General features: G+C 51.3%; 1 protein-coding gene across 1 annotated transcript in view; it reads right to left on the reverse strand.

Annotated features, from left to right (window-relative positions):
• Positions 1–27,656, reverse strand: part of LOC135874645 (serine/threonine-protein kinase 10-like) — a 53,302-nt gene that overhangs the window by 1,132 nt on the left and 24,514 nt on the right. The window contains exons 8-16 of the mRNA XM_065399531.1: positions 27,291–27,407; positions 23,485–26,046; positions 14,164–14,294; positions 13,121–13,244; positions 11,394–11,573; positions 9,814–9,943; positions 2,696–2,820; positions 1,880–2,065; positions 66–191 (exon numbers count right to left, since the gene is read on the reverse strand). Of these exons, the coding sequence (XP_065255603.1) occupies positions 66–191; positions 1,880–2,065; positions 2,696–2,820; positions 9,814–9,943; positions 11,394–11,573; positions 13,121–13,244; positions 14,164–14,294; positions 23,485–26,046; positions 27,291–27,407 (3,681 nt within the window). The remainder of the gene's footprint in view (positions 1–65; positions 192–1,879; positions 2,066–2,695; positions 2,821–9,813; positions 9,944–11,393; positions 11,574–13,120; positions 13,245–14,163; positions 14,295–23,484; positions 26,047–27,290; positions 27,408–27,656) is intronic.

Raw genomic sequence — 27,656 nt, forward strand, 5'->3', positions numbered from 1 at the left:
CCCTGCGACCGGTGAAGGGGGACGGGAGCAGGACGGCGAGCTGCCCGGACGCTGCTCGAACTCACCTGCAACTGCTCCAGCTCACTCAGGTTCTCAGCCAGATGCTGCTGCAGGTCCTGCAGCTGCTCCTTGTGCTGCTGCTGCTGTAGCTGCACCTCTGCTCGCTGGCGCCCCTCCTCCTGCTGCAGGAACTGCGGGGAGCAGGTCGGCGCCCTGCGTTACACTCAGCCGCGGCAAAGGGGTCACAGTCCCGGCCAGGGCCCCAGGGCTTGGGGAACCACTCCGAGTTCTGCCTGCCTGAGTCCTGGGGCCCTTCCTGGCAGCTTCCGTACTCCTCACCCTGCTCAGCACAGCCCTCGGTCCCCGGGAGCAACGGGGAGAGGTCAGCCTGATTGGCAGGGCGGGCAGGCTAATGAGGGAGTCAGAAGGCCGGGAGGGGCGTCCTACGTGTGAGGTGGCAGAGTGGGCCCCAGCTAAGGAGAGAGCAGGGGCCCGAGCTGAGCTGGGGAGCAGAGCTGTGCCAGCCACAGAACCAGAGAAGCAGCCCAGGAAGCAGGTCAGTGCTGGGAGCAGAGCCACAGAAGCAGCCCAGAGAGCAGACCTGTGCTGGGAGCAGAGCTGCAGCACCCAAAGGGGCCAGAAAAAGCAGCCCAGGGGGCTGGAGGCAGAGCAGCAGCGGGGCTGGGGCTGGAGCCGTCCGGAGCCAGGTGAGCAGCTGGGCAGAGCGAGGGGGACCCTGGGCAGTGGGCCCAGCACAGGGAGATGCCCCCAGCCCAGAGGCCCTGCAGGCCAGACTTGGAGGGGGATCGTAACCCCGATGGGGTGGTGGCAATGCTGGGAAGAAGGGTCCTGCCACCTAGCGCCTGAGAGCGTGTGGCCACCACCAGAGCAAGTGTCCGACCCGCAGCATCCCTGCAGCACAGCCAGGGCCTGGGCAGGGGCCTGGGACGTGTGGGGAACAGACTGAACTTCCCTGACATCCCAGAGACGCTGGTTGTGACATCCCTGAACCACAGAGCGGGGTGACGGGTTTTCCTTTCACCTTTCCCATTTTTTCCTTATTTTTTTAATTGGTTGCTGTTAAATAAATCGTATTTGTTTTGAACTGTATGTAATGATCAGTGGGTCAGGGAGGTGCCCAGTGCAGAGAGAGCACCCCGGAGTGGGGACACCCTAGCCCCTGTCCTAAGTGACCACGACAAGGTTGGGGGTTGAGCCCCCCAGGAACCCTGGGCCCAGCCTTGTTGGGGTTACGAGAACTCTGCCACACAGGAGATGGAAGGGGAGCCCTCGAGGTCAGGCAGGGCTCTGAGTAAAAGGAGTGGGAGCGAGGACTCAGATCCTTTCACTAGCCCACTTCACTGGGGTCATGTGTAAGCCAGGAAAGTTCCCCCCAATAGTGGGCCCATTCCCCCGCTTACACACAGCTGGGACACGGCTGCTGCTGGCCAGATGCTGCATCCCCTACAGGATGCCCAAGGCCCGGCTGGCAGCCTCAGCGAGGCCATTCAGCGCAGAGCCGGGAGGGAAGTGGAGCTCCAGGAGCCTGCACAGCCCCGGTCCCCCATGTGCTGTGGGGTTCAGCAGCAGGCCAGCTGCTGGTGACTCCATCCCATGGACTCTCTTGTCCTTCCCTCCTAGCAGAGGAGACATACTCCAGCCACGGGGGTCACTCAGCTCTGGGCCGGGAGCTGTGCAGTGGCTCTGTCCCTGGGCCCACAGCTGAGAAGGCGTCATCCTCTCCCTGGCTCCCAGGCATCTCCCCAGTGCCCTGGTGACGTGGGCTCTGCGCTGGCAGCAGCCTTTGGCCATGCTGGGGCCCTGCCGCCCCCTCTGGAGAAGGCGCTTGGCGGGCGTGGGGACTGCTGGGGGTCAGTACCTGCTTGGTCCTGTCCTTCTGCTCAGCGCCCGTCACCTCCTGGATCTTCAGACTCTCCTTGAACATGGCTAGGCGGAGCTTGGCATCCCCACGCTGGGTTTTCAGCAGCTGAGCGTGCTGCTGCGCCTGCTGGTTCCTCAGCTCGTCCAGCAGGAGGAGGTGGAAGCGGCTCATCCGCTCGGTTTCCTAGCGGAGAGGCGTGCGCAGGCGTCAGGGGCCGGCCACCGGGATGGGACAGGCCCGGGTGCTTAGAACGTGACCCACCGTTACCCCTTCTTCCTGCTCGCCGCCTTCACATGGCCCCAAGCAGGGGGTAGCAGAATTCTCCCCTCCCAGGCTGGCTCCCCCTCTGCCAGGCCTGGACGGGGAGCCACGGGCTGGAGCTGAGCTGAGAGGAGAGCTTGGCTGCTGGGCTCCCTCCTGCCCCGCCACAGGACCCTCTTTCATCCCTAGCCCAGAGCCCCAGACAGGAGCCCAGCCTGGGTTAGGACCGGAGCCCTGGAGGAGGGGGAGGGGGAGGGCAGGGGCAGGGCAGCTGAGGGAGGAGGCTGTGTGGGGAGGGAGAGCGCTGCTCTGGGGCTGAGCATGCTGCCTGCCCAGGGCTCCTGTGTCCCACTGGCCCAGGTGGCTCTAGTCCTTCCTTGTTGATACCGGCCACCCCAGAATCCCACTGGTCCAGCCTCCATTGGTTCCATGGCCCCAGCACGGTTCAGCTGCAGTGCTGATGGGTGCCCCGAGGCCTCGCCCGGCCTCACGTTCCCGTGGAGGGGGCCGCGTTTGTGCTACCGACCACACAGCAGCCAGCCCCGCACTCACCTTCTCGTGCCGCTTGCTGAGCTGCTGCCGCTGGAGCGAGTACTGCTCCTTCACCTGCTGCTTGAAGAGATGATACTTCTCCTGCAGGTGGCCTTGCTCCACGCTCCACACCACGGCCTCCCGGGCTGGGGAGGGCAGAGAAGTGCCCTCAGGTCCCTGGTCTCATCCCTTCTTTTGTCAGAGTCCCACCTAGCCCCCATCCCCTACCGAGCCCTCAGCAGTCCCCTGGCCCTCCCTCAGCGGCCGGCATGTCTGGTGGGTTTTGCCCTGGGCAGTGAATAGCCACACGACTCCTACGTGTAGCTGACTCCCCAGAGCCGTACAGCCCTGATGCGCCTTCTCCCTCTACACCAGCGTGAAGACGAGGGTCTTTAAATACGCTACATTTGGGTGGGGAAATTGTATGCAGGGCCATGAATGTAGGGCTGGGGCAGGAGGTTGGGTACGGGAGGGAGTACGGGCTGTGGGAGGGGGTGCAGTGTGCAGGAGGGTGCTCAGGGCAGGGGGTTGGGGTGTGGTGTGCAGGAGCAGTTCGAGGTGCAGGCTCTGCCCAGCGCTGCTTACCTCGAGCAGCTCCAGGGTGCCAGCGGGGCTAAGGCAGGCTCCCTGCCTGCCCTGGCCCTGCGCTGCTCCTGGAAGTGGCCAGCGTGTCTGGCAGTGGCTCCTGGGGGTGGGGTGGGGCAGGCGGCTCCACCGTGCGCTGCCCTCGCCTGTGGGTACCACTCCCGAAGCTCCCATTGGCCGCGGTTCCCTGTTCCTGGCCAATGGTAGCTGCGGGGGGGGGGGGGGGGGAGGGGAGGCACGGTGCCTGCAGGCGAGGGCAGCACACGGAGCCCTCTGTCCCCCTGCTCCCCAGGGGCCGCAGGGACGTGGTGCCGGCCGCTTCCGGGAGCGGCACAGGGCCAGGGCAGGCAGGAAGCCTGCCTTAGCCCCACTGCGCCATGGGGCTGGCAATCCCGCGGGCTAGATTGAAAGCCCTGATGGGCTGGATCATAGAATCATAGAATACCAGGGTTGGAAGGACCTCAGGAGGTCATCTAGTCCAACGCCCTGCGCAAAGCAGGACCAATCCCCAACTAAATCATCAACTTTGCTCACCCCTGTACTAGGAGCAAGGGAAAGATGAAGAAAAGTGCAAGTCCTCCTCTTAGTGGGGAAGGAGAGCTATTCGGTGAGGACAGCAAGGAAGCTGAGGTGTGTAATGCCTGTTTTGTTTCAGGCTTCAGTAAAAAGGTGAAGGGTGACCAGCTACTCAATAATATTAATTACTAACAACCAGGGGGAAGGAATTCAAGCCAAAATAGGGAAAGAACAGGTTAAAGAATAGTTTGATAAGTTAGATGTACTCAAGTGGACAGGATCTGATGAAATTTATCCTGGGGTTCTTAAGGAACTAGCTGAAGCAACCTCGGAACCACTAGTAACTCTCTTCAAGAACGCATGGAGGACGGGGTGAGGTCCCAGAAGACTGGAGAGAGGCAAACACCGGAAAGGGGAACAAAAAGACCCCAAGGAATTATAGACCACTCAGCCTAAATTTGAAACCTGGACAGATACTGGAACAAATTATTAAATAATCTGTCAGCACCTGGAGGATAACAGGGTTCTATGGAAGGCATGGTGTGCTTGCTGCTTGATTGAAATATACCACGTGGTCTGTTTGTTTGGGGTGGGCTGAGCCTAGCGGTCTGCTAGGCAAGGCTGAGAGCTTCTTAACGAGGCTTTGATCCCTAAGCCCTTTAGCACCCATCGACCCTTAACCAGGGGGCGGGGCTACTCAGGAAGACCAGGGCTTTAAAAAACCCGCTCCTAAGTGACCAGAGGAGCTAGTGACCAGGAGCGGCTCACAGGGGAGTTTTGCGAGTTCTCCAGGTGAAGGAGGAGCGATTACGTGACCCTTGGGGTAAGTTTGTTGTCTGTAGTGTGTATGTTTGTGTTTGTGGTGTGTTTGCTTTAGAGGGGGATTGTGTGGAGGGGCTAGATACACTTAACATTCTTTAAACTTAAAAGCAAAAACACCCCCTGATAAAAACAAAACATCAACAAAGGAACGAGCTGCAGGCGTATAAAGAGAATGCAGGTAGACGTCCAGCAACAGAGTGGGGGCTACCCAGTTTATTGCACCCAATGCAGCATGTAAGATTACCTGCCCTATGGGCAGACGGCGTATGTGTGCATTCGGTGCAAGGAGCTCCTGGCCCTCACAGACCATGTATAGGCTTTGGAGACCAGAGTGGCTGAACTGGAGGAGCTAAGGGAGTCAGAGAGGTACACAGATGAGACTTTCCGGGACACAGTAGAATGGTCCCACTCCTGGTCTGACAACCTCTGTGCTGTTGAGGAGGATGAAAGTCTCAGGGAAGGAGAACATCCAACTGGAGCAGAGGGGAAAGACCCCATAGTTGGGACCCTCCTCCCAGATAATGTCGTGATATCCTCTCGCACTGAGGATACCTCTCCAGGGGAGGGAACTCCAGTTTTTAGGAAAAGGCAGGTGTTAGTAATGGGCAATTCGATCATTAGAAACATAGAGAGCTGGGTTTGCGATGACTGGGAGAATCGCATGGTGACTTGCCTGCCTGGTGCAAAGGTTGCGAATCTCTCGAGACATCTAGACAGACGTATGTGTAGCTGGGGAGGAGCCGGTGGTCGTGGTACATGTAGGTACCAATGATATAGGGAAAGGTAGGAGAGAGGTTCTGGAGGCCCAATTTAGGCTGCTAGGTAAGAGATTGACGTCCAGGACTTCCATGGCTGCATTCTCCGAGATGCTCCCTGTTCCATGCGCAGGGCCAGTTAGACAGGCAGAACTGCAGGGTCTCAATGCGTGGACGAGACGATGGTGTAGGGAGGAGGGGTTTAGATTTATTAGGAACTGGGGAAACTTTTGGGAAAGGGGGAGCCTATACAGGAAGGATGGGCTCCACCTAAACCAAAATGGAACCAGATTGCTGGCACTTAACATTAAAAAGGTCGTAGAGCAGTTTTTAAACTAAGGGCTGGGGGAAAGCCGACAGGTGCAGAAGAGCACGTGGTTTGGACTAAGACACCACTTAGGGGAGGATCTATTAATGGAGATTCTCTATGTCCCAGTAAGGAGGAGAGGATGGAAGATGATGAAATACAGGTAGGATCTGATGAGAAACAGTCAAATGAAAAAAGTCCCATTCAATTAGATCATGTAAGGGCAGACAGCTAAAAAGTGACAAGTTTTTGAAGTACTTATATACCAATGCTAGAAGTCTAAATAATAAGATGGGTGAACTAGAGTGCCTCGTATTAAATGAGGATATTGATGTATAGGCATCACAGAAACTTGGTGGAATGAGGATACTCAATGGGACACAGTAATACCAGGGTACAAAATATATCGGAAGGACAGAACAGGTCGTGCTGGTGGGGAAGGGGCACTATATGTGACAGAAAGTGTAGAATCAAATGAAGTAAAAAATCTTAAATGAACCAAACTTTACCATAGAATCTCTGTGGATAGTAATTCCATGCTTGAATAAGCAGAATATAGCAGTAGGGATATATTACCAACCAGGATGGTGACAGTGACTGTGAAATGCTCAGGGAGATTAGAGAGGCTATAAAAATAAAAAAATCAATAATAATGGGGGATTTCAACTATCCCCGTACTGACTGGGTACATGTCACCTCAGGACGGGATGCAGAGATAAAGTTTCTTGACACCTAAATAACTGCTTCTTGGATTGGCTAGTCCTGGAACCCACAAGAGGAGAGGCAATTCTTGATTTAGTCCTAAGTGGTCACAGGATCTGGGCCAAGAGATAAATATAGCTGAACCACTTGGTAATAGTGACCATAATATAACTAAATTTAACATCCCTGTGGCGGGGAAAACACCACAGCAGCCCCACACTGTAGCATTTAATTTCAGAAAGGGGAACTACACAAAAATGAGGAAGTTAGTGAAACAGAAATTAAAAGGTACAGCACCAAAAGTGAAATCTCTGCAAGCTGCATGGAAACTTTTTAAAGACACCATAATAGAGGCTCAACTTAAATGAATACCCCAAATTAAAAAACATAGTAAGAGAACCAAAAAAGTGCCACAAAGGCTAAACAACAAAGTAAAAGAAGCAGTGAGAGGCAAAAAGGCATCCTTTAAAAAGTGAAAAAGTTAAATCCTAGTGAGGAAAATAGAAAGGAACATAAACTCTAGCAAATGAAGTGTAAAAATACAATTATGAAGACCAAAAAAGAATTTGAAGAACAGCTAGCCAAAGACTCAAAAAATAATAGCAAACATTTTAAAAGTACATCAGAAGCTGGAAGCCTGCTAAACAACCAGTGGGGCCACGGGATGATAGAGATGCTAAAGGATCATTCAAGGACAAAAAGGCCGTTGCAGAGAAACTAAATGAATTCTTTGCATCGGTCTTCATGGCTGAGGATGTGAGAGTGATTCCCAAACCTGAGCCATTCTTTTTAGGTGATAAATCTGAGGAACTGTCCCAGACTGAGGTGTCATTAGAGGAGGTTTTGGAACAAACTGATAAACTAAACAGTAATAAGTCACCAGGACCAAATGGTATTCACTCGAGTTCTGAAGGAACTAAAATGTGATATTGCAGAACTAATAACTGTAGTCTGTAACCTATCATTTAAATCAGATTCTGTACTAAATGACTGGAGGATAGCTAATGTGAAGCCAATTTTTAAAAAGGGCTCCAGAGGTGATCCCAGCAATTACAGGCCGGTAAGCCTGACTTCAGTACTGGGCAAACTGGTTGAAACGATAGTGAAGAACAAAATGGTCAGACACATAGATGAACATAATTTGTTGGGAAAGAGTCAACATGATTTTAGTAAAGGGAAATCATGCCTCACCAATCTACTAGAATTCTTTGAGGGGGTCAACAAGCATGTGGACAAGGGGGAATCCAGTGGATATAGTGTACTTAGATTTTCAGAAAGCCTTTGACAAGGTCCCTCACCAAAGGCTCTTAAGTAAAGTAAGCAGTCATGGATAAGAGAGAGGGTCCTCTCATGGATTGGTAACTGGTTACAAGATAGGGAAAAAAGGGTAGGAATAAATGGTCAGTTTTCAGAATGGAGAGAGGTAAATAGTGGTGTTCCCCAGGGGTCTGAATTGGGCCCACTCCTATTCAACATACTCATAAATGATCTGGAATAAGGGGGAAACAGTGAGGTGGCAAAATTTGCAGATGATACAAAATTACTCAAGATAGTTGAATCCCGGGTAGACTGCGAAGAGCTACAAAAGGATCTCGCAAAACTGGGTGACTGGGCAACAAAATGGCAGATGAAATTCAATGTAGATAAATGCAAAGTAATGCACATTGGAAAACATAAACCCAACTATACATATAAAATGATGGGGTCTAAATTAGCTGTTAAACTCAAGAAAGATCTTGGAGTCATGGATAGTTCTCTGAAAACATCCACTCAATGTACAGTGGCAGTCAAAAAAGCAAACCGAATGTTGGGAATCTTTAAGAAAGGGATAGATAATAAAACAGAAAATATTATATTGCCTCTATATAAATCCATGGTATGCCCACATCTGGAATACTGAGTGCAGATGTGGTTGCCCCATCTCAAAAAAGATATATTGGAATTGGAAAAGTTTCAGAAAAGGGCAGCAACAATTATTAGGGGTATGGAACGGCTTCAGTATGAGGAGAGATTAATAATACTGGGACTTTTCAGCTTGGAAAAGAGATGACTGGTGGGATATGATTGAGGCCTATAAAATCATAACTGATGTGGAGAAAGTAAATAAGGAAGTGTTATTTACTCCTTCTCATAACACAAAAACTATGGGTCACCAAATGAAATTAATAGGCAGCAGGTTTAAAACAAACAAAAGGAAGTATTTTTCCACATAACACACAGTCAACCTGTGGAACTCTTTGCCAGAGGATGTTGTGAAGGCCAAAACTATAACAGGGTTCAAAAAAGAACTAGATACGTTCATGGAGGATAGGTCCATAGGTCTAGACAGTATTTGGTCCTGCCATGAAGGCAGGGGACTGGACTCGATGACCTCTCGAGGTCCCTTCCAGTCCTAGAGTCTATGAATCAATGGCTATTAGCAGGGCAGGGATGGTGTCCTTAGCCTCTGTTTGCCAGAAGCTGGGAATGGGCGACAGGGGATGGATAACTTGTTTATTGCCTGTTCTGTTCATTCCCTCTGGGGCACCTGGCAGTGGCCGCTGTCGGAAGACAGGATACTGGGCTAGATGGACCTTTGGTCTGCCCCAGTATGGCTGCTCTTATGTTCTTATGTATCTAGTGGGGTCCTGCAGGAGTCAGTCCTGGGTCCGGCGCTATTCAATATCTTCATTAATGACTTGGCTAATGGAGAGGAGAGTACGCTTATAAAAATTGCAGATGACACCAAGCTGGGAGGGGTTGCTGGCATTTTGGAGGACGGGATTAGAATTCAAAATGACCTTTGACAAATTGGAGAATTGGTCTGAAATCAACAAAATGAAATTCAATACAGTCAAGGGCAAAATACATGGAGGAAGGAAAAATCAAATGCACAAATACAAAATGGGCACTAACTGGCTCGGCCATCCTAGTGCTGAAAAGGATCTTGGGGGGTTGTCGTGGATCACAAACCCAATATAGGTCAACAACGTGATGTAGCTGTGAAAAAGGCTACTATAATTCTGGGGTGTATTAACAGGAGCATCGTATGTAAGACATGGGAGGTAATTGTCCCACCCTACTTGCCATTGGTGAGGCCTCCGCTGGAGTACTGTGTACAATTTTGGGTGCTGCACTTTAGGAATAACGTGGGAAGAGGTGTGGGCCGCAGGGACGTGCTGACTGCCTCTTCCCGCAGCTCCCATTGGCCGGGAACGGCGAACTTCAGCCACTGGGAGCTGTGGGCGGCCGTGCCCGCGGATGGTCAACGTAAACAAAATGTCTCACGGCCTGCCAGCAGATTACCCTGATGGGCCGCGTGCCGAAGGTTGCCGACCCCTGGTCTAGGTTTACTTGGTCCTGCCCCGACACAAGTCCTGCCTGGACTTGATGACTTCCTAAGGTCCCTTCCAGCCAGACATTTCTCTTATCTCTGCATCTCAGCCCTTATCCCTCCCAGAGCTCAGCTCTACCTCTCCTGAGGCTGTGGATCTTGCTGATGCACTCCCACTCGATCGAGGTCACTTTCTTCTTGTGCTCCTGGATGACTTTCTGCAAGGCCAGGTTGAGCTCCTCCTGCTGCTGCTGCAGAAATCTCTGCTCCTGCCAGAGGGAAACATATGGGTTTGGCCCCAGAGCAGCCAAATTCTCAAAACTATCGCAGCCCATTAGCTCATCAGCTGGCTAGTGCAGATTCCCCAGCTCAGCTGCTGTGGAGAGCTGCTGCCATGTGCCAGCTCCATCTGCTGAGACCTGTCATGGTCAGTGGCCGTGCATCTAGGCTGCCCTGCCCCCGTTTATCAGCCTGCTTATCTCGAGTGCCTGTGGGTCAGTACCCATAGGGCTAGTGGGGCCATTCCTGCTCATCTGCTCTGACCGCCCGCGTCAGCAGGGCAAGGAATTTCACACAGCAATTCCTGCAGCAAACCCAACAAGGGATGGTGTTCCACACGCTCCTGGCTAGCTGGCATCTGGATGTGGACACTGACATTAGAACATTCGGCAGGAGGCCAGCTTACGTTTGCTGTTACAGTGTCTATGCAATGGAGCTCATTCCCTGAGGCTTGGGCTTTTCCATGGGCCCAAAGGAGCTGCAATCCCCCCCCTTCCGCCCTATGGAAAATCCCAGCTTTGCAGCTAAACTAGAACAGCGCATGGACCAGCACAGACCGAGGCTGGGATCTCTGCCCTCTGGGCTCCAGTCGTTATAAATCCTGCCTTCGTGCTGAAACAGCAATATAAGGACCATCATGGGACCCAGAGGTACCCACAGCATGAAAATAACCCCAGCGGTAGGCAGAGGGAAAACTTGCCGCCTGAGCTGAGATGTCATAGGCTCAGTGACCAGGATTCTTATAGTCTGGGAAAGGGATCCTTGGATCCTATTGGCTAAGTGAGGGATCCTTAGATCCAGCTACATGGAAGGGGATGCATAGATGTGATTGGCTAAGTAAGAAGGATGCTTAGAATACAAGCAGCAGGATTCTTGAATGTCATCGCTTCAGAAAAAAGACCCGTAGTTCCCATTGGCTCAGGGGGGGGGGGGAAGGGGAAGGGGAGGAGAGAAAGATCTCTAGGTCCCATTGGCTCGTTAGTATTTATTTAATTAAAAATATTAAAGAGGTCTCTATCTGTCTCCAAATCAGATTCTGGGGGGGGTCTGTCGCTTACCCCTAGATCCCCTTGGCTCAGGGGACAAGGATCCTGAGGTCCCATTGGCTTGGAGGAGGGGGAGGATCCTTAGTTCCCATTGGCTTAGGGGAGGGGGAAGATCGCTAGTTCCCATTGGCTTGGAGGAGGGGAGGATCCCTAGTTCCCATTGGCTCGGGGGAGGGGAGGATCCCTAGTTCCCATTGGCTCGGGGGAGGGGAGGATCCCTAGTTCCCATTGGCTCGGGGGAGGGAGGGGAGGGGAGGATCCCTAGTTCCCATTGGCTCGGGGGAGGGGAGGGGAGGATCCCTAGTTCCCGTTGGCGAGGGGTGGGGGGGAGATCAAGGTCCCACTGGCACAGGGGCAGTAGGTTCTGTGGTCTGGGTCTCCGCGCGTGGGGTACCTCTCGCCTGTTGCCCCTGAAGGCCGACAGCTTCTTGCCATAGTCCTTCTCCTGCAGGGCTTTCAGCCGCTTGGCCTCATCGCGTAGCCTGGCGGTGAACTCGTGCTCCTGGCGCTCCCGGGCCTGCCGATGGTGCCGCTCCAGGCTCTCCACCTCATGGTCATAATACTGCTTCTTACTCTGTGCGTGTGCAGAGCAGGGAGCTTACATGCGTGTTCCTCCCACTCACTGAATCAAATAATATCGGGGGACACAAGAGGGGCCGAGCCCCAGACAGCGTCGGCCTCTCTGAACTGCAGGGATTGCAGTTCCTAGGCAAGCGCCTGGCTCCACACCTCTGGGCTCCTGCCGCACTGGGTGTCCCTCGAGGCGCTGGGAAGTGCAACCACCCAACGCGGAGGACACGAGCCGGTGCACGTCTCCAGCGGGATGCTGAGCTCTGTGCAGAGCACAGGCCCCTGCGCCGGGAGCTCGGGAAGGGCAGATGTGGGCAGAGCCCACTGAAAATGATGGTTTATTTGTCTCACCATAGTGCCTAGGAGCCCCAGTCCTGGCTGCTTACAGCCACAGAACACGGGACGTGACCTAGGAAGTGTCTGGAGAGGTGGAAACAAGCCCCCGATCAGTGACAGCATGTGAACAAACAACAGATAGCACCAGCCACGGCTCACATTCTCAGACGTGGCCACTGATTTGTGTGCCCAGCTTGGGACACTGCTGGGATCCTGATTTGCAGGTGGGCTGAGTGCCTGCAGCGCCAAAGGACTTCAGTGACCCTCAGCCCTTCTGGAAATCAGATTCAGGGCATCTCAAGCCAGACACCGAGAAATGAAGGCCCCTCCAACCCCGGACGGCTTTGAAAGCTGGGGCCTAGGCCTCAGGCAGCTGTCACGAAGCATGTCTAGGGTGATCATACGTCCCGTTTTGGCCAGGACAGTCCCTTTTTTAAGCCCTGTGCTGGCCAGCCCGACGTTTGTGGCAAAAGGGGGCATTTGTCGCGTTTGATCTTGCCAACTGGATCAAACAAGAGCAAACAGGACAAATACCCACCTTCATCAAAAAAGTGGGGTGCGGAGGAAGGGTGATGCCAGCCCCGCACAGGGGGAAGGCAGAGCTCGGGTGGGGGACAAGCAGGGCTCGAGTGAGCAGTGCAGGGAAGGGGGGCAGGGCTCGGGCCAGGGACTCAGGTGAGCAGCGACACCAGGCCCGCATGGGGAGGGAGGCTTGGGTGAGCAGCTCAGGCTAGCCCTGCACCAGGGGGAGGGGACCTTGGGCTAGCCCCATGCACTGTCCTGTTTTCCCTTTGGGAAATATGGTCACCCTAAGCATATCCCATCTGGAGCAGTGCTGGATTGGGAGCTGGAGGGATTGAGACCTGTGATGATTTTCAGTTCATAGAATTGTAGACTATCAGGGTTGGAAGGGACCTCAGGAGGTCATCTAGTCCCACCCCCTGCTCAAAGCAGGACCAATCCCCAGACAGATTTTTGCCCCAGATCCCTAAATGGCCCCCTCAAGAATTGAACTCACAACCCTGGGTTTAGCAGGCCAATGCTCAAACCACTGAGCTATCCCTCCCTCAAGTTCCCCAAGCTCCTCAAGCTCTGAACGGCATACGACTATGCCATGGAGATGAGAGCAGTCGCACCCTGCCCCAGGGGCCGTGGGCCTGTCCAGTCTGGCAGTGCCGCTCGCAGGGCCCGGCTGACAGCTGCTAAGGTGGTTACCGTCATTTCCTGCTCAATGTGGCGGAACATCTGCTCCCGCTGCTGATGGAGCTTCTGCTCCAGCTGGCTCTGGGCTCGCTGCTCTTCCTTCTGGAGAAGGCGGAGTTCATGCAGCTCCTGGCGCCTGGCGACCGGGAGACAGACCCACAGACAGGGCAATGGTGGGGAGATGCATTGGCAAGCAATAAGCAACCTCCTGAAACTTCAGGCATTTTCAGAACCAAACTCGACCCCAAACGGTTTTTTATTTGTCTCCTGAGGTGAGACTGGCCCAGCTCTGGCTCTAGCCACACTGACAATTTCACAGGGAAGCCTGCTCTTGAGTTTTACCACAAGTTTGCAAACTCCACTGACTTCAATGGAGTGGCGCCACTAGAGAATCTAGCCCTGTGCAGATATAGAAATCCCCTGTGTTTGGACGGTTTCCTGCCTCTTCCCACTGGAGCCGCAGATTGGCAGGGCAGCTGCCACCCTGAGTGTAAATGTGGCTATAGAAAAAGGTTTGAAACCTTTAGGCCAAATTCATTCCTGGAGTAACACCAGCGTCCTCAGTAACTGGGATGCAATAACTGCGAACATGCATGGGGATTAGAAACATTCCTGCACACACTCTCCTTTACTTATGATGAGCTACTGCCCACAACAACAATGTCCAACATTTGTACAGAGACGTCCCTCCCAGACCCAACGCGCGCTGTCTGCAGGCAGCCTCCCACATGCCAGCACACACTGTCTGCAGACGTCCCTCTGAGACCACACACCAGCACACACTGTTGCCAGATGGGGGCGCTCTAAAACAGGAGGTGACTTGCTCAGCCAGTCAGTGGCAGAGCTGTGAGCAGAATCTAACCCTCCCCTCTCATGCTCTAACCCCCGTGCTTCTCACCTTGCCAGGTGATGTTCCCTTTTCTGCATCTTGACTTGCCCTTCCCATCTCCTATTTAACAATATGGGAAGGGCAGGATGCTCTCAGCCCTCACCCTGAGAGCCCCTGCTGTCATCATTCGGCTATATCCCCTCCCAGTCGGCCAAGTGCCCCTTACCGAGCCGAGCGCATCTTCTCGCCCTTTGTATCCACCTCGCTGATGGTCTTTGAGGTTGTCACGCTGACCTCCTTCCCATCCACAACAAACTTCCTGGTTTTCTTCACTGTTCTTCTTAGGGAGACAGCCTCCTGAGACCAGAAACAGGGGGTTATGTTCACAACAAGCCTAGAATCCACTCATTCAAAGAGACAAACCCAACAAAACAGCTGATGTGGAGGCAGCTTGAACCTCCACCACATAATTCCACTTGCTTATGTATCACTCAGACCAGGGAGATGCTCTGTTCTTACTCAGGGGAACTCCCAGCGAAGCCAAATCACAGCCTGAGCAAGGACTGAGTAAAAACTCAGATTCATAGACTTTAAGGCCAGAAGGGGCCATCGTGATCATCTAGTCTAGTCTGACCTCCTGCACGTCACAGGCCACAGAACCTCGCCCGCCCACCCCTGTAATAGACCCCTCACCTCTGGCTGAGTTACTGACGTCCTCAAATCACACTTTACAGGCTTGCCCCGCACTGCTCCCCAGAACTGCTGTTCCAGAACTTCACTCCTCTGATGGTTAGAAACCTTCATCTAATTTCAAGCCTAAACTTGTTGATGGCCAGTTTATAGCCATTTGTTCTTGTGCCAACATTGGCCCTTAACTTAAATAACACCTCTCCCGCACTGGTATTTATCCCTCGGATGTATTTATGGAGAGCAATCATATCTCCCCTCAGCCTACATTTGGTTAGGCTGAACAAACCAAGCTCTTTGAGTCCCCTCTCATAAGATAGGTTTTTCGTTCCTCAGATCATCCTAGTAGCCCTTCTCTGTACCTGTTCCAGTTTGAATTCATCTTTCTTAAACATGGGAGACCAGAATTGCACACGATATTCCAGATGAGGTCTCACCAGTGCCTTATATAACAGTACTAACACTTCCCTGTCTCTACAGGAAATACCTCACCTGATGCAACCTAGGATTGAATTAGTCTTTCTCATAACCACATCACATTGGCGACTCATAGTCATCCTGTGATCGACCAATAGACCCAGGTCTTTCTCCTCTGTCACTTCCAACTGATACGTCCCGTTTATAGCAAAAATTCTTGTTGTTAGTCCCTAAGTGCATGGCCCTTTCACTGTGCACTATTAAATTTCATCCATTTCTATTACGTCAGTTTTCTTGGCCATCCAGATCTTCTTGTATGATATTCCGGTCCTCTTCTGGATTGGCAATACCTCCCAACTTTGTGTCATCCACAAATTTTATTAGCACACTCCCACTTTTTGTGCTAAATTCATGAATGAAAATGTTAAATAAGATTGGCCTCAAGACCAATCCCTGAGGAACCTCCCTCAAGCCTGACAGTTCACCTTTCAGCATCACCCACTGTAGTCTCCCCTTTAAACAGTTCCTTACCCACCTTTCAGCTCTTGCATTAATCCCCATCTTCTCCAATTTAACTAATAATTTCCCATGTGGAACTGTATCACATGCCTTACTGAAATCCAGACAGATTAGATCTACTGCATTTCCTTTGGCTAAAAAATCAGTTACCATCTCAAAAAAGGAGATCAGGTTGGTCTGGAACTCTCTACCTTTTGTAAAACCATGTTGTATTTTATCCCAATTACCATTTACCCTTGTGTCCTTAACTACTTTCTTTCTCTTTCAAAATTTGTTCTAAGACCTTGCAGGCAACTGAGGTCAAACTAACAGGTTTATAGTTTTCTGGAATACTTTCCCCCCCTTTCTTAAAAATAGGCACTATATTAGCCATTCTCCAGTCATAGAGTATGACCTCCCGAGTCTACAGGTTCATTCAAAATCCTTGCTATTGGGCTTGCAATTTCATGTGCTGGTTCCTTTAATATTCTTGGATGGAGATTATCCGGGACCCCCAATTTGATCCTGTTAAGCTGTTTGAGTTTAACTTCTACCTTGCATGTGGTAATTTCTACTTCCATATCCTCATTTCCATTAGCTACCCTGCCACTACCCCTAAGATCCTCATTATCCTTATTAAAAACTGAGGCAAAGTATTTGTGTAGGTCTTGTGTCCTGGCCTAGATTATCTTTAATCTCCACCCCATCCTCAGTGCTTAGCGGTCCCACTTCTTTCCTTGTTTTCTTTTTATTTATATGGCTATAGAACCTTTCACTGTTGGTTTTAATTCCCTTTACTAGGTCCAACTCTGCTTGGCTCTTGGCAGTTCTCACTTTACCCCTACAGTTTCTGACCTCTGAGCAGTAGCTTTCCTTGCTGATCCATCCTTTCTTCCATTCCTTGTAGGCTCTCTGCTTTCTCTCAATCGCCTGTTTGAGATGCTTGTTCAGCCAGCTTGGTCTGTAACCCTTCGCTGCGAATTGTTTCCCCTTGCTTGGGATGCAGGCTTCAGATAGCTTCTGCAACTTGGACTTAAAGTAATTCCACGCCTCCTCCACATTCAGATCCTTGAGTTCTTCAGTCCAGCCCGCTTCTCTAACTAATTCCCTTCATGTTTTCAAATTTGCCCTTTGGAAATCAAGGCCCCTAGTTGCAGATCGATTTGTGTTTATCCTTCCATTTAGTTTAAACTGAATTTGCTCATGATCACTCTAACCAAGGTTGTCCCCTACAACCAACTCTTCAGTGAGGTCCTCACTACTCACCAATATCAAATTTAAAATGGCATCACCTCTTGTAGGTTCGGTGATTATTGGGTGAAGAATCTGTCAGCTGTCACATCCAGGAAAACCTAGGCCCTACTATTATTAGCAGCACTTCTCCTCCAATCTATATCTGGGAAGTTAAAGTCTCCCATAATCACACAATTCCCAGTAGTATGTATTTCATTAAAAATAAAAGCGATTTCTATCCATATCCAGATTGGATCCTGGGGGTCTGTAGCATACCCCAAGCATTATCCCAGTGGAGCCTCTGGTACCTCTTTTCCCCAAAGTGTTTATACCTAAACAGATTCTGTTTTATCCATTTCATCACTTCTAATTTCTTTACAGTCTACCTTGTCATTAATATACAATGCTACTCCACCGCCTCTACCTTTATTTCTGTCTTTCCTGAATAGCAGGTACCCTTCAATACCTGTGCTCCACTCATGACTACTATCCCACCATGTTTCTGTTATCCCGCTCACGTCTGGTTTAATCTTCCTGCACCAGTAGCTCTACTTCCTCCATTTTGTTACCCAGGCTCCTTGCATTGGTGTACAGTTATCTGAGTTGTTTCTGCTCAGCTTCGTCCAAATTCCTCACCAGATCATCGCCAATATCACCTACCAGATTTAGTGCCATTGATATCAACACTGTCTTTCCTCTTGATGTCCACTCTCTTGCCCTCTGTTGTGCCTTTCTCCATTGCTGTATCCTCTCTTACTTGATTTTCCTCCCGCTCAATATTAGAATCAGGTGTTGAGATTACATGAGCATCTCCCAACCATCTCCCCCAAATTCCTAGTTTAAAGCTCTTTTAATCAGTTGTGTCAACCTCCATCCCAGAAGTCTATTTTCCTCCCTACTCAGGTGGAGTCCATCCCAGGAGAACAGTCCTCTGTCAGTGAATGCCTCCCAGCAGTCAAACATCCCAAAGCCCTCCAGATGCCTGAGCATCTGTTGATCATCATCTTGTCTCACCTTCAATCTCCTCTTCTGGGGACAGGTACAATCCCACTGAAGATCACCTAAGCCTCCATTTCCTTAAGTGTCTGTGTCATTTGTTCCCACATGAAGGACAGTCAGTGGATTCTTTCCTGTTCACATTAGGATCCTCTTTGGCCTCAGGTCCACATCCTGTATCTTAGCTCCCGTCAGACAGTGCACCCTTCTGTTCTCTGGATCAACTCTGGTGACAGGCCTGTCTGTTCTTCTTAGTAGGGAGTCCCCAATTGAATAGACCTTCCTCTTCCTGGTGTTGGTGAGATTCTCCAGCCTTCTGTTCTTTCAGGCTGCCTTTTGTCCTTTGTTCTCACTTGCAAATCTTCCTCTGTCCTCCTGGGGCTCAGAAATCCAGCTATCTCCATTGACTTTTCCCCTCTTCTTGTAAGACTAGCTGCTCTTCTCTTCTTCCTGGCCCTCTCGCCCTCTCTGCCATGCCCCTTCACTTTCCAACTCAGCAAACCTCTTCCTCAGCTCTATTTCTCCTTCACTCACCAGTTGTTTCCTCGGCTTGTTCTCATAGTCACATGCTTCCACTGGCCCTTTTACCCTCACAGTTCTCCAGTCCAGCTTGCATCTCCAAGTCTTGAGATTTCCCTTCAGCCTCCTTCCTCTTGCCTTCCCTTCTTCATCCATTCAAATCCCCTTTGAAAATTCAACCATAGTTTCTACCTGCATCTCCAAACCTTGGATCTTCTCTTCCATCCCATCTATCAGCAGCACTTCACAGAAACAAAGCTCTTTTCTGGTACCTGCTCCAGGATAATGTACATCCCGCAGCTTTCCCATCCAGTCATCTTCATTGTCTCTTCCATTTCTTGGGTCACTACTACTGCTGCCTCTGTAGCTGTGATAGCCTCCGCTCCTACTCCTGCTCTGTAAGGACGTCAGGGTTTGGCCCTCTGGAAGGTTTGCCTATTCACTCTGAATAGGACCAAGCATGAAAGCAAGGAGCAACGAATTGTAGCGGGGAGATCAGTTAAAGTGTCTGGTTGGCAAACAGAGCAATCGGCACGTGTGTGGATGTTGCTGACTATTTTCAGAAGGGCCTAGAAAATGAGCATCAGGACAGGACCTCTGCCCAGAAAGGGTGGAACTGACATCTCCTGGCACAGGAAAAGGGAACCTGGACCAAACCTTAGTGAGACTATCCTGCTCTGAGCAGGCCTTGTTCCTCACAGCTGGCACGGGTGAGGAAGAGCTGTCGATTAACAGCTACCATGACAAACCACCAGTGCAGAGCCTGGCACCAGAGACCCCAACACACCAGTTCCCTGGATAATGTATTTGCATAATTGTCATTTTCTTATGGACCAGATCTGGAGGGCCTCACTCCAACTGGGTCACTGGTCACTGGGCTAATTCCCCAAGTCCATGCTCAGCCCTTGCTCAGGCAAAGCCCCAAGTGAAGCCAGCCACAGATGCTGGAACAGATCCTCAGCCGGTGTAAATTGTCCTTGGCCCTTCATCGCACGACAGCAGCTGAGGATCTGTCCCACGGAGCACAGACAGAGAAAAAGGCGGCAGGATTCGGTGCTAGCAGTTTAATCTGTTTCTGCTTGAAACAGTCTGTGGTTTCTCTGGTTCGTTACATCCTCCAGACAAAGTAGCAGTTAACCATGAATGTGAGACAAACCATACAGCACTATGCTCCTGGTCCATTCTGCACTGCCTGCCTGCACCAGCCGCACGGCCCATCCATAAAGCATGGATTGTATACAGCCTCGGGGCTCAAAATGGAGTTGGCGCTCCTCAGAGTTGCCAGGGGGAGAGCCCGGAAAGATGAAGTCCTGTTTGTAGGCCTGGCAGCAAAAGTATCTTCCCCTTTCCCCATGGCTCTGCCTCAGCCCTGATCTAAAGGGACCTCCCTCCAGGATTCAGTCAGATCAGTTCTTCTCCATTCCAGGGAGCCGGTCTGTGTGGGGCCAGGTGGGTAGGAGGGTTTTTTGGATATGGCTACAGGACTAAGAGCCTCCCAGCCAGGCCCAGAGAAAGCCCTAGAGACGAAAGGCCCCAGACCCTGGCATCCCACCCCCCATTAAGAACATAAGAACATAAGAAAGGCCGTACTGGGTCAGACCAAAGGTCCATCTAGCCCAGTATCTGTCTACCGACAGTGGCCAATGCCAGGTGCCCCAGAGGGAGTGAACCTAACAGGCAATGATCAAGTGATCTCTCTCCTGCCATCCATCTCCATCCTCTGACGAACAGAGGCTAGGGACACCATTCTTACCCATCCTGGCTAATAGCCATTTATGGACTTAGCCACCATGAATTTATCCAGTCCCCTTTTAAACATTGTTATAGTCCTAGCCTTCACAACCTCCTCAGGTAAGGAGTTCCACAAGTTGACTGTGCGCTGCGTGAAGAAGAACTTCCTTTTATTTGTTTTAAACCTGCTGCCTATTAATTTCTTTTGGTGACCCCTAGTTCTTGTATTATGGGAATAAGTAAATAACTTTTCCTTATCCACTTTCTCAACATCACTCATGATTTTATATACCTCTATCATGTCCCCCCTTAGTCTTCTCTTTTCCAAACTGAAGAGTCCTAGCCTCTTTAATCTTTCCTCATATGGGACCCTCTCTAAACCCTTAATCATTTTAGTTGCTCTTTTCTGAACCTTTTCTAGTGCTAGAATATCTTTTTTGAGGTGAGGAGACCACATCTGTACACAGTATTCGAGATGTGGGCGAACCATGGATTTATATAAGGGCAATAATATATTCTCAGTCTTATTCTCTATCCCCTTTTTAATGATTCCTAACATCCTGTTTGCTTTTTTGACCGCCTCTGCACACTGCGTGGACATCTTTAGAGAACTATCCACGATGACGCCAAGATCTTTTTCCTGACTCGTTGTAGCTAAATTAGCCCCCATCATGTTGTATGTATAGTTGGGGTTATTTTTTCCAATGTGCATTACTTTACATTTATCCACATTAAATTTCATTTGCCATTTTGTTGCCCAATCACTTAGTTTTGTGAGATCTTTTTGAAGTTCTTCACAATCTGCTTTGGTCTTAACTATCTTGAGTAGTTTAGTATCATCTGCAAACTTTGCCACCTCACTGTTTACCCCTTTCTCCAGATCATTTATGAATAAATTGAATAGGATAGGTCCTAGGACTGACCCTTGGGGAACACCACTAGTTACCCCTCTCCATTCTGAGAATTTACCATTAATTCCTACCCTTTGTTCCCTGTCCTTTAACCAGTTCTCAATCCATGAAAGGACCTTCCCTTTTATCCCATGACAGCTTAATTTACGTAAGAGCCTTTGGTGAGGGACCTTGTCAAAGGCTTTCTGGAAATCTAAGTACACTATGTCCACCGGATCCCCCTTGTCCACATGTTTGTTGACCCCTTCAAAGAACTCTAATAGATTAGTAAGACACGATTTCCCTTTACAGAAACCATGTTGACTATTGCTCAAGAGTTTATGTTTTTCTATGTGTCTGACAATTTTGTTCTTTACTATTGTTTCAACTAATTTGCCCGGTACCGACGTTAGACTTACCGGTCTGTAATTGCCGGGATCACCCCTAGAGCCCTTTTTAAATATTGGCGTTACATTAGCTAACTTCCAGTCATTGGGTACCGAAGCCGATTTAAAGGACAGGTTACAAACCTTAGTTAATAGTTCCGCAACTTCACATTTGAGTTCTTTCAGAACTCTTGGGTGAATGCCATCTGGTCCCGGTGACTTGTTAATGTTGAGTTTATCAATTAATTCCAAAACCTCCTCTAGTGATACTTCAATCTGTGACAGTTCCTCAGATTTGTCACCTACAAAAGCCAGCTCAGGTTTGGGAATCTCCCTAACATCCTCAGCCGTGAAGACTGAAGCAAAGAATCCATTTAGTTTCTCCGCAATGACTTTATCATCTTTAAGCGCTCCTTTTGTATTTTCATCGTCAAGGGGCCCCACTGGTTGTTTAGCAGGCTTCCTGCTTCTGATGTACTTAAAAAACATTTTGTTATTACCTTTGGAGTTTTTGGCTAGCCGTTCTTCAAACTCCTCTTTGGCTTTTCTTATTACACTCTTGCACTTAAGTTGGCAGTGTTTGTGCTCCTTTCTATTTGCCTCACTAGGATTTGACTTCCACTTTTTAAAGGAAGTCTTTTTATCTCTCACTGCTTCTTTTACATGGTTGTTAAGCCACGGTGGCTCTTTTTTAGTTCTTTTACTGTTTTTCTTAATTTGGGGTATACATTGAAGTTGAGCCTCTATTATGGTGTCTTTAAAAAGGGCCCACGCAACTTGCAGGGATTTCACTTTAGTCACTGAACCTTTTAACTTTTGTCTAACTAACCCCCTCATTTTTGTATAGTTCCCCCTTTTGAAATTAAAGGCCACAGTGTTGGGCAGTTGAGGTGTTCTTCCCACCACAGGGATGTTGAATGCTATTGTATTATGGTCACTATTTCCAAGCGGTCCCGCTATAGTTACCTCTTGGACCAGCTCCTGCGCTCCACTCAGGATTAAATCTAGAGTCACCTCTCCCCTTGTGGGTTCCCGTACCAGCTGCTCCATGAAGCAGTCATTTAAAGTATCGAGAAATTTTATCTCTGCATTTCGTCCTGAAGTGAAATGTTCCCAGTCAATATGGGGATAATTGAAATCCCCCACTATTATTGGGTTCTTAATTTTGATAGCCTCTCTAATTTCCCTTAGCATTTCATCATCACTATTACTGTCCTGGTCAGGTGGTCGATAATAGATCCCTAATGTTATATTTTTACTAGAGCATGAAATTTCTATCCATAGAGACTCTATGGAACCTGTGGATTCGCTTAAGATTTTTACTTCATTTGAATCTACACTTTCTTTAACATATAGTGCCACTCCTCCCCCTGCACGGCCTGTTCTGTCCTTCCGATATATTTTGTACCCCGGAATGATTGTGTCCCATTGATTGCTCTCAGTCCACCAGGTTTCTGTGATGCCTATTATATCTATATCCTCCTTTATCACAAGGCACTCTAGTTCACCCATCTTATTATTTAGACTTCTGGCATTTGTGTACAAGCACTTTAAAAACTTGTCCCTGTTTATTAGCCTGTCTTTTTCTGATGTGCCAGATTCTTTTTTATGTGGCTGTTTATCATCTGATCCGGCCCTTACATTATACTTTTCAGTCCTCTGCTCCTGACTATAACCTGGAGATTCTCTATCATCAGACTCTCCCCTAAGGGAAGTCTGTGTCCGATCCACACGCTCCTCTGCAGCAGTCGGCTTTCCCCCATCTCCTAGTTTAAAAACTGCTCTACAACCTTTTTAATGTTTAGTGCCAGCAGTCTGGTTCCACTTTGGTTTAGGTGGAGCCCATCTCTCCTGTATAGGCTCCTCCCATCCCAGAAGTTTCCCCAGTTCCTAATGAACGTGAACCCCTCCTCTCTACACCATCGTCTCATCCACGCATTGAGACTCTGAAGCTCTGCCTGCCTACCTGGCCCTGCGCGTGGAACTGGGAGCATTTCTGAAAATGCCACCATAGAGGTCCTGGATTTCAGTCTCTTCCCTAGCAGCCTAAATTTGGCTTCCAGGACATCTCTCCTACCCTTCCCTATGTCATTGGTACCTACATGTACCACGACCACCGGCTCCTCCCCAGCACTACACATAAGTCTATCTATTCAAAGCATTCTAGTCTCAGGTGTTGTGCCAGCCTACCTGTGTGATGTCTTGCGCGCAGCGCGGGGTCTGCAGCCTTGCCGAAGGAAGGTGGCGGTCCGTGTCAGACTCTGTATTGCCTGGTGAAGTCGGCGTCTCTTCTTGGTTGTGTATTAAACCATCGTTTAAGGTCGAATCTCCCTCACCACTGGGATCTTTTCCATCTCTCATTGCTCCTCCATTAGCTGCCTGTTTCAGGGAGGCGGGGCATCCCAGGGGTGCCTCAGCAAAGCTCACGCTCTTCCTTACCTTTGGGTGCCCAATAGGTTCCCCCTGGGGCTCTAGCCCTGCTCCGTTCCCCAGGGGGGCACTTCTCTCTTCTCTTCCAGCTCCATCCCCCGAGGCCCCTTCTGGACACAGAACAGCCTCTGCCAGACCTTCTCTGGGTGGGTGTCTCTCTTCCTTCTCTGTTTCTCTACCATTTCCATCTCCCCTAGCTTCATGGTCTTTGTCCTCAACAACATTTAACGGGTCACCCCTAGGGCTGTCTGCAGTGTCTTCCACTTTCTCCCCTGTGTGTGCCTGAGCTGGCACTAGGTTCTCCTTGGGGGAGGTATCCACCACTGGGTTTTGATCCTCTAAATTTAAATGACCGAGTGTTATATTTTCTATGCTGCCTTCCTGGGCTTCCTCTCTTGCTGGTACCAGTATCTCCTGACTGGATGTGTCCACCACTGAATTTTGGTCTCCCTTTAAATGCTCCTCTACAACCTTGTTTACAATATCTCCTTCTGACTCCTCATGCGCTGGCCCCATGATCTCCTTGGGGGAGGTGTCCACCCCTGAATGTTGATCTTCATTTAAATGACCCCTTATATTGTTGTCTATAGTTTCTTCCTCATTCTTCCCTGTTTCCTCGTTGGCTGGAACCACTGTCTCCATAGCAGAGCTAGCGACCGCTGTATTGTTCTCTCCGTTCTCAGTCACTGCAATCTCTCCCATACAACACAGCTCTTCTAGGGTTGCTGATCCCACCTTTGTGTTTTCATCTGCGTTCTCCATGTCTCCTTCTGCTTCATTCTTTACTGAGAAGGTTTCTGCCTGCTGCCAATTCTCACCACTCTGCTCTAATTCCTTGGGGAGTCTTTCATTCTCAGTTTCACAGTGTGTCTGCTCTGCTAGCTCCCCAGAAGTCTCTGGGCTTCCACCTTCTTGTGCTTCTGCTGCATTTGAGTAATTTTCAGTCTGTAATCTAACCCCTCTCACTTCCTTATCTAGACACACTCCAGCACCTTTGGGCTGGAGCTGTCTCAAGGATTCTTTGATGCTCAGAACTTTAGTACTAGTCTGACAAAGGTCTAGAGCTGCTAATAGTCGTGTACCCTCGCTCACATCCAGGTTTGCAAGAGGGCTGCTCACAGATGCACAATCCAGGTAATGTTTCTTGGCTAGACTTCGTATTTCCTCTGTCCTTTCACCCTGAATCCTCCATTTCCTGGAACTGGAGGGAGGAGTCTCATCCACGGTCTGCCCTTCTCCCATCCCAGCTGAGCCTTCAGGCAAGTCCCACTTAGTTGCTCCTGTGCATTCCTGCAGAGCAAATAAATTACTGGTAGAATCGCTATTTGATAGGTTTTCCATGTTACTCACTGAGAGCAAAGTGGGGCATGTCTGGGTTCTGTCCTCCAGGCCTACAGCTGCCTGTTGACTTTCTGCTTCTGTGGAGGGAACTCTGTCTGTTATGGTTGAGTCAGGGAGTTCAAAACCTGCCTGAGTTTCTTCCAATACAGGCTTGGCCTGATCATCAGCAGTTTCTACTTCTTCTGTTTCCACCTCTTGCCCTTCCGCTGGATCTTTAGATGGTGCTAAATGATTTGGCCCAGTACAAAGTTCTCTTGCTTGGGCTGGGCTCTCTAGAGGGCTGGTCTCCTTTTCATGGTTCCCTTTAAAGTCGTTCTCTGCTTCTGGTTCGAGTGCTGCTGCTCGGAAGGGATCTAGCGCTGTCTCCTCCAGCGTGCCTGGCAGCTCCACACGTGGCTGAGGCTCAGGACATGAAGGTAACTGCTCCTCGCCCTGATCTTTCCCACTGGCTGTTTGCGCCACTGGCTCTCCATTGATCCCACCTTGTTTCCTGGCATTTTCTTGTGACTTCAATCCACCAAAGAACGACCTGCGTCTCATCAGCTTCAGGACGTCGGAGGGCCTCCGGGAGGGGAGCCTCATGGAGCCGCGCAGCTCCCGGGAAGCCGCAAACATGGGCGCGGACTTTCGCCTCATTTGTTTCAGGAAGTCGGATGTTTTTTTTGCCCTCATCTGGGGACCATAGGGGACGGAGTCCCCCTGGACACTGGTGTTGACCCCAGGTCCTTGGAGCTCAGGCTGGCCAGCAGGGAGAGGGCTCCCCGTCTGATTCTTTGGCGACCCCGTTTGCTCTTCCCGTTTGCTCTCCTCTGCCGGCAGAACAGGCTGGCTGGCTGGCTGAGCCATCATGTCCATCTCCCTGCCCGCTCCTGATTGCACTTCCCTCCCGTCCAGGCTCTGACTGGGCTGGGGCGGTGTTTCCTGCTCGCAGTGGCTGCTGGTGGAGGCCTTGTAGAAGGAGCCTTTGTGGTCATGGTGTGGCTGTTGGATCAAGAGGAGGAGAAAGGTTTAGCGATAGCTGCAGCCTCCTGTCGAACACCCAAATCTAAACGGCGACCTTATGAAACCCACCCTTGTCTAACCCGGAGGAGCCCTGGGGGCAGATCCCCAGCTGATGCCAATGAAACCAATGGAGCTGTTCCAGCTGACACCACCAAGGACCTGGCTCAGAGCATCACCTGATCCAGAATGGCCAGGCAGGGAGGCAGGAAACGCCTGAGCACTGTCCATGCAGCGCAGCCTATGGAACGTTCCCCCTGCTGAAGCAGATAACAGTCAAGCACAGGGAGAGCTCAGGCCCAACCCCCCGCCTGCTATCGCCCCCCCCCCCCCGCATACCCAATCCTGCCCACTCCCACTCCCAGCACGCCCGGTCCCGCCCACTCCCCCCCCAGCACGCCCGGTCCTGCCCACTCTCCCCCACAGCATGCCCGGTCCTGGCCACTGTCCCCCTCAGCACGCCAGGTCCCGCCCACTCTCCCCCCTCAGCATATCCGGTCCCACCCACTCTCGCCCCCCGCACGCCCAGTCCCGCCCACTCTCCCCCCCCAGCATGCCCAGTCCCACCCACCATCGCCCCCTCCAGCATGCCAGGTCCCGCCCACTCTCCCCCCCCAGCATGCCTGGCCCCACCCACCGTCGCCCCCCCAGCATGCCTGGCCCCGCCCCCGCTATTGCCCCAGCATGCCTGGCCCCCCCACCATTGCCCCTCCAGCATGCCTGGCCCCACGCCCGCTATTGCCCCCCCCAGCATGCCTGGCCCCACCCACCATCGCCCCCCCAACATGCCAGGTCCCGCCCACTCTCCCCCCCCCAGCATGGCTGGCCCCGCCCCCGCTATCGCCCCCCCAGCATGCCTGGCCCCGCCCCCGCTATCGCCCCCCCCAGCATGCCTGGCCCCGCCCCTGCTATTGCCCCCCCCAGCATGCCTGGCCCCCCCACCATTGCCCCTCCAGCATGCCTGGCCCCACCCCCGCTATTGCCCCCCCCAGCATGCCTGGCCCCACCCACCATCGCCCCCTCAACATGCCTGGCCCCACCCACCATCACCCCCCCAGCATGCCTGGCCCCGCCCCCGCTTCCATGTCATGCCAGGCCCAGCAGGGGTTGTTTGAGGGGCAGGCGGCCTCGTGCCCCAGGCCACATGTTCCCCTTCCTGCGCGGCCCCCCTGGGGGGAGCCAGCCTGGCCTCTAGGAAACGACAATGAGCTTTGGTTGCTGCTTACTGATGAGACATGTCCTTCCTCCTCCTCCTCTTCCACCTCTTCCATCACCTCTGCCCTGGCCTCTGCAATCAGCTCCCGCAGGGGCCGCTTCTCCGTCACCTCTGCCACGAAGGGGTGCTGAGGGGAAGCAAGGGACCAGTAAGGTGCAGATCTCCACAGAGACAGTCTCTGGGTGCCAGGCTGGGGGGCCGGCGCCCAGCCGTCCTGCCTGCACCTCTCGGTGGGAGCTCCGCACGTGCAGGCGGGAACCTGAGTTTCGCTGCTGAGGGAAGTGAGGGGTTCTGGGGCACAAGAGCGCACAAGGTAACACGGGAAACTCCCCTCCCCTGCCCCCCCCCCAGTCCCTGTCCCTGCCCCTGCCCAGTG

Source organism: Emys orbicularis, chromosome 2 (genome assembly GCF_028017835.1).
Source record: "Emys orbicularis isolate rEmyOrb1 chromosome 2, rEmyOrb1.hap1, whole genome shotgun sequence".
Classification (NCBI taxonomy): domain Eukaryota; kingdom Metazoa; phylum Chordata; order Testudines; family Emydidae; genus Emys; species Emys orbicularis.